This window comes from Populus euphratica, unplaced genomic scaffold, assembly GCF_000495115.2.
Source record: "Populus euphratica unplaced genomic scaffold, PopEup_1.0 scaffold141.1, whole genome shotgun sequence".
NCBI lineage: Eukaryota > Viridiplantae > Streptophyta > Magnoliopsida > Malpighiales > Salicaceae > Populus > Populus euphratica.
Window position 1 is genome coordinate 264,494 of NW_011499971.1, and position 11,898 is coordinate 276,391.

The window sequence follows — 11,898 nt, forward strand, 5'->3', positions numbered from 1 at the left end:
AAAGTGTTTTCCATTGACCGGAAAGTGTTTTCCATTGACCGGAAAGTGTTTTTTGTTGACCGAAAAATATTTTTCGTTGACCAACTTTCCTAATGACAAACAAACACAGGAAAGTTTGGAAAGTGGTTTCCCGGAAACTATTTTTCGGGAAACAAACATGGCCTAAATTAATTGGAAATGACCTAATTTTTTTATATTTCTAAAACATAATGAAATAATGAAATTATTCTTTAAAAAAATTAAACTCATATTATATTTAAAAACTTTTTTTATTTTCATGTTAATTTTTAGTTATTATCAAATTGACTGAAGAGTAGTTTAACATTTTAATAAATATATAATATAATTAAGAAAACAAAAATTGGTTGGCATGTGTGACGTTTAGGGGCCCTTTTATATTTTTCATTTAGTTTTTTAGTTATTATCAAGTTAAATAAATGATAATTTGGTAATTTAAAAAATAAATAATATAATTAAAAAAAACAAAAATAATTAGTGCCTATAATTTTCTAGTTGCACTTTTAGGATCTCATTGTAAATAAAAAAAAATTATATAGTGTTGTTGAAATCATTGTAATGTCTTTTTTTTTTTATTGGAGCGGCATATAGTGGTATTGGCAGATCGATTTATTACCGGCAAAGATTTTTTTCTTTTATCTTTTTTTCTCTTTCCTATCTTTGAAATTCATCATTATCATTCAAGATTTTAGAGTTGTTCTCTTATTCATAGTTCTCAACTTCGATTCTTATTTTTTAATTTGTTGTTTTTGTTCTTTGTCTTTTTATAAAATTTTAATTTATTTTCAATTTATCATTGAATTCCAATTTGTGATATGTTTTTTTTTTAATTTGATCCTCGTACTTTTTATTGTATTTTTTTTATTAAATTTATTTTTCTTTTTCATTCTTCAATTAAGGATTTATAGTTGCCATCTAATTTAATTTTATTTCAATTTTGATCTTATTCTTTTATTTTTATTTTTTTGTGTTAGGTTCTTTGGTATAATTGAATTCTTTTTTTAATTGCACCTTCAACATTTGATTGGTTGAGAATTGAGTTTTGTGGTTTTTCCAGATAGGATGTTTTTTATTTAATGATCCAGATCACGAGTTTGAAAAGTTAATGTAAATTGACATTATTTTTTTTTATTTTTTTCTAGTTTTCATCATTAAACATTGATTTTTTTTTTAAAATAAGCTTTGTGATTTTTTTCTTTTTTTTTTCCATTGGGTTCTCCCGATATCATGACCTGGACACTGAGTTTAATAAGTTAATTTTAGTTGGCTCAACCATTATTACCCGAGTTATAAATTTATTATATTAATTCTAAATGATTCAATATGATTTTTTTTTGTTTTTTTAATCCAATTTTATCATTATATATTTAATAGATTTGGAATTGAGCTACTTCCATTTTTTTCTTTTTAAAAAAAATTCTTTTCCCAAGTTCTCGTTATTTGCTATATATATATATAGATTCAACTTATACTTTATTTCATTTTCACTGCTTAAAAAAAATTTATATGCCCTGCTCGTCCCTTTGTGTGTGTCTACACACACACACACACACACAAAGGGACGAGCAGGGCATATGTTCCTATATATATAAAAGAACTTGTTTTAGTGTTTTTATTATAAAATATATTAAAATAATTGTTTATATTTTTTAAAAAATATTTTTAATATTAAAATATTTGAAAATAAAAAAATTATATTAATTTAAAATAAAATAAATTTAAATTTTTTAAAAACACTTTTAAAACACATTGACAAACATGCTTATGAATCATTTTTTTATTTAACATAAAAAATATTTTACTTTAGTTTGTATATCAATTTATATTTAATTTTATTTTTAAAATGATCTTAAAAATAGATATTTTATATTGATTTGATGCATCAAAAAAGAATTTAATAAATCTTATTGAATGTTGCTATTAGAGTTTAAGATAAGATTTTTTTATTAAAAAAACCATAGATACATATAAACCTTTGTAATTAATACCTTAATACCATAAAAATTTATTAATCAATTAATATATTATTTAATCAAGATATTTAAACTTCAAACTTAAATGGGAATAAACAAAAATATTATTTAATCAAGATTATACTCTCTCTTTTTTATCAACCAACCATTTGGATTATATGTTCAACTTTTATATATATATATATGCAATAAATACAACATAATATCACAAAAAACAAGAAGTCACAAGGCATAACTAGTTTAAAATCAACAAAATATAAATAGATAAATCAAGGTTTCTTGATCTCCTCTTATGAATCAACATATATTAATGATGCCATATAGAATTAGGTAGATGGTTAATTAATCATACTAAAAAACAAGGTTTTTTTATCTGAAAATAATGTCTCTCGATCGGACTTAGTATTAGTGGCAAATGGGAATGTTCTTGCATGTTTTTGTGTATAAGCTAACTATCCACCTATATCAATAAATAAATAAAAAGGTTATTTTCAAAAGAAGTGTAATGATAAAGAAATCCATATTATATTTGCTACATTATGTCATCTAATGTATGAGTTTAAAATTATTTGAAGATGTTTACTGAATTTGTTTTTCATATTATAATCAGGAATAATCATATAAAATAATTTTTTTATAAATACATATGCCCCAATATGCATGATTTACGCACTTAAGATCCTGTCAAGAACAAATATTAGTTTCGATATGCAATGCAACAAGAACTCGGAAAATTTATAAAATAAAATAAAAAAATTCCTCAAAATCCCTATTTAAATCAAGCGTGGAAGAGGACAAGATAAAATATACATGTCTTATCTATAACTAAATAAAGGGGACAAGCTACACAAGTCTTGCGTTGTCGTCCAGCGGTTAGGATATCTGGCTTTCACCCAGGAGACCCGGGTTCGATTCCCGGCAACGGAATTATTTTATGGATTTTTCACCATCAATATCGAAGCTCTAAACAGGTTTTGGGATCTTTTAAGACTTTTTTCTTTCTTTCCTTCTATGAGATTATATAGAAGGACCTGCACAATATACATGTTGCAATAATATCAGTATATTTGTGTTTAGGATTGCAGAATTCTGATTTTTTTAAAATTATTTTTTTTATATATATTTTTAAATCTTTTTAATGTGCTAATGTTAAAAATTAATTTTAAAAAATAAAAATATATAATTTTAAATATTAAAAAAACACTTTAAAACATAATTTTTACGTAATTTCAAACCATTCATGAATTTAGGTTGATTTTCTTATTTAAAACTGCAAATTTTGCATTAATACATTCTGCTCACGTGAGAATTAGGTAAAGAAGTGCCTTCCTATACTAGAGTCTGGGTGACCTTTCTATTCTTTGTCGATTGAATCCCTTCAAATCATTTGGATCTTTTATAATTAATTATAATAAATCCAGCAGTCTCTAAAAACATCGAAGATTTTTCAAACTTACTGTGCTCCACTGTGCTCGTCACTTCTCTCCCCACACCCACCACCATATATTATACCTCTTGAAATCGCCACGCCTCTCTCTCTCTCTCTCTGTGGTGATTGTCGTTGCTCTACCGGCCCCTCAGGGTCTTTTAAGTTTAACAACCACTAATCAATTCTTGAAGCAACATTAAAATAAGGGCTGAGATGCTTCTATCACATAAACAGCGCACAAGTAAGAACACAAACTGGGCATGGAAAACGCAGCTGTTAAACTAACGTATTTCATGTGTCTCATTGAAGCCCTGTTTCGAGCATTAAGTATTTAATTTGCCGACGCTTATATATATATATATATATAGACACACCTGTTTCGTCAATCACCATTTCTTTGCTCCTTTTCATGCATTCTAATACATGTCTGAGAGAGGGTTGATCATATGGTGTAATGAACTTGGTACAGAATCGTAGTCTATTAAATTAAATAAGTTTCCTTCTGTGATTCCTTTATTTTTTATAATCTAGTGGTTGGGGTGAACACTGTATGGCCGCACTGTTCACCCCCCTCATATTTGACTGTTGATACATTGTTTATTGTTATATATATATAAAATTTAAAAAATGTGAGGTAAACATTGTGCAGCCATACTACTCATTCCCTTGTATCTTACCTGACATTGTCTATATATTTTTTTAGATTTGATATAAATTTAATGCTAATTGAGCTCATGGCCTGGATTTATCTAACAAGTTTTAGTATAGATGTCACTGTTTTTCTTGTTTAAAAAAATATTTTTTTTATCTTTTTATTTTTTAAAATTAATCTTAATCTTATTTTTATTTATATTTAGAATAATATTCATTCTTTTTTTATGTTATTTAGAAAGCCTATTTAAAATGATGATTATTTTTTAAGAATGCATTTCATTTTTTAGTAGGTTTTCTGATTAATTTATATATTTTTTTAATTTTTTATGGATGAACTTTATTTTTTAAAATAAAAAAAAATTATTTTAAAATAATATTTCTAATACGTGCAGCCTTACATATTATATTTTTCAATCAATTTAATATATATATCTATTTTTATTATCTTTTGATTATATAAAAAAATATTTTAATTAATAAATTTAGCAAACACAACTGCATAAATATTATATCTTATGAAATTAAATATTTTGATTTGTATATGTCTCTTGATTTTTTTAGTTTTTATTTTTAGTCATTATTTATGTTTTTTTTATTTATTAACACACATAATTTTTGATTTATTTGATTATATATATGTATAAATTATTTGATTTTCATTTAGAATTTTTTTAAATACAAAAACATTTTGAAAAAGTCTGTATATAAATTTTTTTATTAAAAAAATAAAAATATTTAATCAGCGGCAGGACGCGGGTAAAATATGTAGTTAATACTGCAATCTGAAATGCATTCAGTACTGTTCTGCATGCGCATGGTACATCCTTCCCCTTCGTATCTTTTATATTATCTGTAGTACTAGTTATTTTCTAGTTAGTTGAGATGATCTTGTCAAGCTCAAGAACCCAGCCAGTTGTGAGAATTCTCCACTTGCCTCTGTCGCCCTCTGTCTTAACAATTACAGCAATACGAACTTTGAAAACAATATAACAATTTCATAATAATAATATAATACAAGCATTTTCATGTGGATGGCATGACAAGGAAAGAAAGTGTTGCAAGTTTTGAAATGTTTATCCTGGGAAAGTATATGTGTGAAAAATCATATAAACAATGAATGGAAATTATGCTGAGGAGGACCCAATAATGTCCAGAATTGATAAAAAGGGATTCATTATTTGAAGTTCTTGTCTGCCATGGGATCCACCTTGTACTGATTCACTGTTGGCACATCACGCCTGGCTACTTGCATGACAGTGATGAATCGGCCATTTTGTTTCTTAGGATCACATTGCAAATATTAACTAATACATGCCTGCAAATCCTGAGCATATGAACAGGAGCTAGCGATGTTCATTACTGCTGGACAGAAATAATTTTCCATTTAAAAATACATCTGGTTTTTTTGTTGACTTTTCATGTGATTTTCAATGGTTTTGATATATATATATATATATATATATATGAAAAAAAATAATTTTAATAATTCTTTCAACATAAACGCAACACAGATTGGACGTATAATCAAACAAAGCTTCAATTATTATTAGTTTATTTAAATCTTGAATCGAACTATGCAGGGTTAGCAAGAATACAAAGCCAAATTATTGGTTAGTTATTGATTGGTAAAGGAAACAATCTTTTATTGACGTTTTCAAAAAGCACAGAAGAAAGCTGGGATTTTTGCGTAAATTCCTTGAACACTGTGATGAGTCGTGGAAAGCCAAATCGGTTCTAATCATTGATAATCATGGCCGCCAACAAGTTAGAGGTAGTTATTGATAAGGAAGAGGTGTTGGTGCCTGTAAACAGCCTGGTTCATACTGATCATTGATAGTGGAGATACATACATATTGTATTTACATGTCAATGAAAGTGGTGGTTAGGGTGGACTTAAGCAGCTAATCTATAATGGTCGTAGTGCTTCTTGTAGAGATTGAATCTTGTGGAGAAATTGAGAAGGAACTGTCACACTCATGTTCTAGATCTTCAAAGCCCCAGAACTCTTCTTGCTCTTCTTCCTTGGGTATCTTCCACCTTTCCTTATCCATCTCCTCTTCTAGCATTACTTGCAATACCTGCCAGTATACAGCAAGATCTGTAAACCTCACAAGAGCTCATCATTTGGCATTATCAGGTTTTTGACTTCATAAAATATTAGCTCTAAAAGTTCTGAAGCAACATCATTTCATTTGGTAGAAGAAATTATGCTATTTGAAAAGCATATTCTGCATCCCATTCTTCTATAAAAAACAAGAAACTGTTTTCAACCACTAAAAAGTTACCAATTCAATATCTATCTCATTTGATTTCTTGTTTAAGATTAGCTCACAAACACAATAATAAGAAGTTTATATCATTAATTTATCTTGGTAAATGTCTATACGAGAACTTAATTAATCTTGAGAGGACCTTGCAACTTGATGTATAAGAATTTTTTGTTCAGCAATTAATATCCTGCCACTGCAATTGATTAAAAAGGGTGGAACAAACACTCTTGTCCAAGTCCAAAAACGTAAACAACTCAATACCTTGGAATAGGCCTGTATACTTGGTACAACGTATATTCAGGATATTTTTATTACAATAATGAGTAAGAAACTGGACCTGCTCTCTCAATGATTTTAATAATCAGATTCTCATCTTCTAATCACATGGGAGATCCATAATTTAGTGTTTTGGCCAAAAGATTTATGTTAGGTAGGAGAGAACATCCTCTGACTGTTGGAATTGCGTGAAAAAACTAAAACACCCTGCAAGCTAGCTACCTTTACCTAAAGGATCAGATCTAAGTTTATATGTTGAAGTCTTCTTAATTGATGAATAGGACGTGCAAAGTCGCCACACGAAAACAATCAAAAAAGCTTACACTCTGCTCCCATATCTAACCTTTTTGATGGTGATTTCAATAGCAGAAACTTACATCTTTGGACCCTGAAAATCGGTCCCTCGGCCAGTCAACTAAAGGTAATTTATTGGAATCATGAACCCGACATATAATTAAACATGATGCAATGATCCACCTTATCAACAAGTTTAGTGTATGTTGGCAGTTTATGAAGATTTTCTGAAGGAAAAGGAAGTTGCATTAGGTTAGCATCATTTTGTTTGAGAATAATTAACACCACAATCATCCTCCAATTAGTCTAATAAGAATCATTGCATAAATGTGCTGTTAGACGCAACCAAGTATACAGACAGCAAAGCAAATAGCTACCTCACTCATTGTAGGGCGCCATGTTGAAGATGCCCGTATGCAAAGGGATGCAGCAAAGCCAAGTCTTTTCTGCTGTGTAGCATCATACGTCCCTCCAAGCCTTGGATCCACCAGCTTCTCAATCTCTCCTTGGTTCAATATTGGTTTAGCCTGTTAATTAATCAGCAGAAACCCACAAGTCCAATTAACTTAATTTACTAGTAATACATTTCACTGAAGTCTAAGACACATAATTAATTAAGGGATTGCTTAATGAAGACGGCAATCATTTGATATAGTGAATTAATGGCAAATTTCTTACCCATACATGTATGCTTTGGTGAGAACCATCAACAGGTTTCCTGCCAGAAATGATCTCCAGCAAAAAGACTCCGAACGCAAACACATCTGTTTTCTCATCCACTATTCCATGCATATAGTACTCGGGTGCTAAGTGCCTGCAAAAGAATATGCATCATTTTAAGTTTCAGTCTAAGTACAACGCGACGATAATCATACCTCCAATGGAAAAAAATTGGGTGCTAGATACCCTACCCAAATGTTCCTTCAATCGGAGCGATTGAATGGTGAGTCCACTGAGATGGGAGCCATTTTGCTAATCCAAAATCAGATATCTGTAAAATTCAAAGAAAAACAACACTAATACCGAACTCAATATAGCAACTAAAATTTACTGGACTGAGATTGGATACCTTACCAATGGCTCAAAATCTGCTGTCAGGAGAATATTTGAAGATTTAATGTCACGGTGAATTATCCTTCTTTGGCACCCCTTATGCAAGTAATGGAGGCCTCTAGCAGTCCCAATGGCAATCTTGTACCTTATTTTCCATTCCATCACTGGCAAACTCTCATCTACATTAAGAAACATCAAAGCATTACACATCAAAACATTGCAAGAACTAACAAAATCCGGATACAATAAGAAACGACATCATTAATTACTGACACTGCAAAGAAAACAAGCTTATATTTCTGTACCGTGAAGAAGGGAAGCAACAGAGCCTCTGGAGGAGAAATGAAAGATGAGATAAAGCCCATTGTCTGTGCAACAACCCAACAAGGACAAGACGTTAGGATGACAGACATGACCAATTGTCCCAATCTCTGTTAAGAACTCCTTCTCTTTCCTCTCATCCCTACAAGCTTTTGTTAGCCTCTTTATTGCAATCTCCTCTCCATCACCTAACACCCCTTTGTACACCTCTGCATAGCCTCCTCTCCCCACCAGATTCTCTATCACGCCAAGATAAACAAATTAATTGCAAAACATGTGTACAGGTATATTATAATTTGGAACCTTGCAATGAAGGTGAAGCGAACCTGGGCTAAAGCCATTGGTGGCATCAGATATTTCTTCAAAAGAAAAGCATTTCCAAGAGGGTCTTGGAGAATGCTGCGGTTCCTGAACAATCTTGGAGTTTTCATTGTTTTTTCCTTCTTCATCGATGTAAACTATATCCTCAAGACTTCGTCTTTTCAATGAGAAAAGTCTTCTCAAACTGTTCGTTCTTATGTACTTCATTGTAACAGTATCAAGTGAAGCAGAGCACTCTGTTTCATGCAGAGAGAGAGAGAGAGAGAAGAAAGACAATAGCCGACTCTGCCGTCTACGAAAAATGATTTTAAGGAAACATAATAGAGTTAAGACACAGAAGAGGAGTCAAAGCTCAAAGGGGTGTTTTGTGTTTTTATTGGTTTAGACTGGAGGGGTAAGGGACTAGGAGAGAGATGGTGGGTGTGTGTGCATGTTATAATTGCTTTACATTTAATACAAGACAAGAGTGTTAGGAGAGGTAGGAGCGTTTTAAATGCTAGCTAATAATTCAACTAGCAGTTGCCATGTGTGTGCCTTTTTGCTCTTTTATGTGAATTTCAAGTGCATGGGTAGCAGAACAATTGGTTGGGTAGTGAAAATGTTGATTTGATTTTGAAAATCGGCAAGAAATGGGTTTTCTCCTCGACTTTTCTCGGGGCAATGATTGTTTAATTCGGCTGCCTCCATCCACAAAGGAGCGAAGGCCATCAATTTAAAAATAATTTGTAAAAGGCACAGCCAGAATTATTAGTTTTTCTTCAATGGGCTTTGTATTGTTAGTTCTCTTCCTCATGATGCCCCACAAATTTAACTAGTCGGGAATAGGAGTTTCAGATTAGACAATCGATTAATTATTTGATCATAGTAATTTTATTTATTTATTGTAACTAAAATAGTTGATAGTTTATATTTATTTCTTGGTATGTCAAAGTTACTCAATGTTAGTACATATAAAAAAAAAAGAATTAATAGAGATGAAGACTCTCCGATATTTAAATAAGTAATTTTTTAGAGAAAAAATACAAGAATATTCTAGAGAGAAATACTCTAAAAATATATATGTAATAAAAAACAAAAATTATAAATCTTTATTCTGAAGGTCTCATGATGTATTTATAGTCCATTTGTCTTTTTATAAAAAGAAAGGTTTGCAACGTAATTACTTTAATAATATTTAATGAGAGATAAATATCTCTTACATTTGTATTGATATTTGATGGGAATATAATGGATCCTTAAAAGATTTTTTATGCACATAAAAAGGTATATAAAAATTAGAGTTCAAAATATCAAATATAATTAAGCCCATGAAAACTAAGTTTTTCCTTAAGGTTAAACCTAATAGAGAATGGTCATTCAAATAACGATGGCAAGAAAGGATAGTCGTTACCTTGGATTTGGCTAGTTATCAAGTCCAAGTGCTTTAGGTCTAGTATCTTTGTCAGACCAATGTTATTTTGGACTTTAAATGCATCGGACTTCATGGATTGCTAAGTTTAAGTGTCTTGGTTGGATATGGCTGACTGTTAAATTCAAGTACTTGGAATTTAGCATGTTTTTTAGACTCATATTATCTTAAACTTGACTAACTGTCAAATCCAACTGCTTTAGACTTGACGGAATGTTAAGTTCAAGTGTCTTGAGTCTGGCATGTTTATCAAACTCGTATTACCCTAGACTTGGTTGGCTATCAAGTCTAACTGCTTTGGACTTGATGGAATGCTAAGTCCAAGTATCTTGGATCTAGTATATTTGTTAGACCCACGTTATCCTGAACTTAGCTAACTGTCAAGTCCATGTGTCGGGCTTGACACATTACCAAGCCCAAAAAGCATTTAGGTTTAGATTATATCAAACCTAATATGTCAAGCCCTAGCATAGTTGGGTTTAACACACTGCCAAGCCTCTACTTGAGGCATACTCATTCCCTTGGGCACGTCTAAGAAAGAAGGGTTATAAGGGTTTTTTTAGCTCGTTAAAAATAGATTTATCATTTCCTATATTCATAAATAATGACTTGAAAGTTGCATATTAATCTTATATACATATACATAATACATTGAGGGATATGTATATGTAAATTGTGGGGAGAAAATATGTACACTCACACATGTAACTTATAAAGAAAAAACTTTTAAAAGAGAGAAGACAATTTTACCCTTCACAACAAAAAATAATGAACTAGTTATTAGGGAAAAATGAGTCAATTTGTCATTACAAAATTGATTGAGGTCATACTAGTCTTTTAATATTTTTAAAGTATAGTGAAATGACTTAATTACCTATAAAAAAAATGATGAACTGATGTCGTAGGGTTATTTTATCATTTCACCTTTTTTTAACAAAAATAAAATAACTTACTTGCCCTTAAAAACAAGATTTATTAAGTTGGCTTGAAGGGATATTTTCGCACTTTCTTTATGATTTTTTTGTTATAACTAGATTAATTTGGTATTTTGATAAATATACATATTATTATTAAAAATATTAGCTAGTATGGGCAACACATGACTGTGGATATGATAAAATCTTTAGCCTTAAATGAAACATCATTATCCATTAGAGGCTATTATCCCCTACAGTTATCTTTAAATTAGTCAAGATAGTTATTTTTCATTTATGTCTCTTTCTCTATGTATTTTAATATTTTTTATAGATATAAACTGTCATAAAACACTAAATAAAATATGTTTGTTCATGACACAAAAATAAAAAGAATAAAAAATAAATCATTTACATCTTTTGCATTTATCAACTTCATTTACTGTTTTTGCAAGATACAACACAATCTTTAAAGCAACATCTCTTTTATATTTGAAGGAGTTTGTGGATGTTCAGTCAAGCTATTTTTCTTGAACATTTAAAGCCCAATGACTAGTTTTGAAAAGGTTTAAAATTTATTAAACTTTATTTTAGGTTTCTTCAATTATCTCAATTAATTATTGACAGAGTATACAAGAATGAGTTTCTTTAAGATTACTATCTCTTTCTTGATCTGTTTCTTAAATCAATTGCAACGGGTCAACTTTGTTTTGGTGTTTGGACCCAACATCACAAAAATGATGGGTTTTGCTAGTTGATCCATCAAAATGGATTTTTTTATTAGTAATACAATTAGGTGTTTTTTAGTAGCTAAAATGGAATGGTAAAAATAAAAATAAAAATTTTATTTTTATCTTATAAGTATTTAGTTGAAAGGCATAAGAAGTAGGAATGAGAAAGAAGATTAAATATTATACAATCCTTACAGGAAAGGTATTAATAAAAACAATGAATGAAAAATAGTTTT

At 29.9% G+C, this 11,898-nt stretch overlaps 1 protein-coding gene and 1 non-coding gene across 3 annotated transcripts; one reads left to right on the plus strand and one right to left on the minus strand.

Annotated features, from left to right (window-relative positions):
- The first annotated feature begins 2,846 nt into the window (after positions 1–2,846).
- Positions 2,847–2,918, plus strand: TRNAE-UUC (transfer RNA glutamic acid (anticodon UUC)). Its single transcript has one exon. It is a non-coding gene; the product is annotated as a tRNA-Glu (tRNA).
- Positions 2,919–5,869: 2,951 nt separating this feature from the next.
- Positions 5,870–9,019, minus strand: LOC105139271 (probable receptor-like serine/threonine-protein kinase At5g57670). 2 transcript variants are annotated; one of them, XM_011045647.1, is made up of 7 exons: positions 8,615–9,019; positions 8,273–8,527; positions 7,989–8,146; positions 7,826–7,905; positions 7,599–7,728; positions 7,292–7,441; positions 5,870–6,152 (listed from the first exon to the last, which is right to left on the minus strand). In XM_011045647.1, exons 1-7 carry the CDS (start codon positions 8,814–8,816, stop codon positions 5,976–5,978), a joined length of 1,152 nt encoding a protein of 383 aa, XP_011043949.1. In that variant the 5' UTR covers positions 8,817–9,019; the 3' UTR covers positions 5,870–5,975. The 2 variants fall into 2 exon arrangements, with proteins under 2 accessions (XP_011043949.1, XP_011043948.1); XM_011045646.1 differs by having other exon boundaries at positions 7,593–7,728; positions 8,615–9,016.
- Between the last annotated feature and the right edge of the window lie 2,879 nt (positions 9,020–11,898).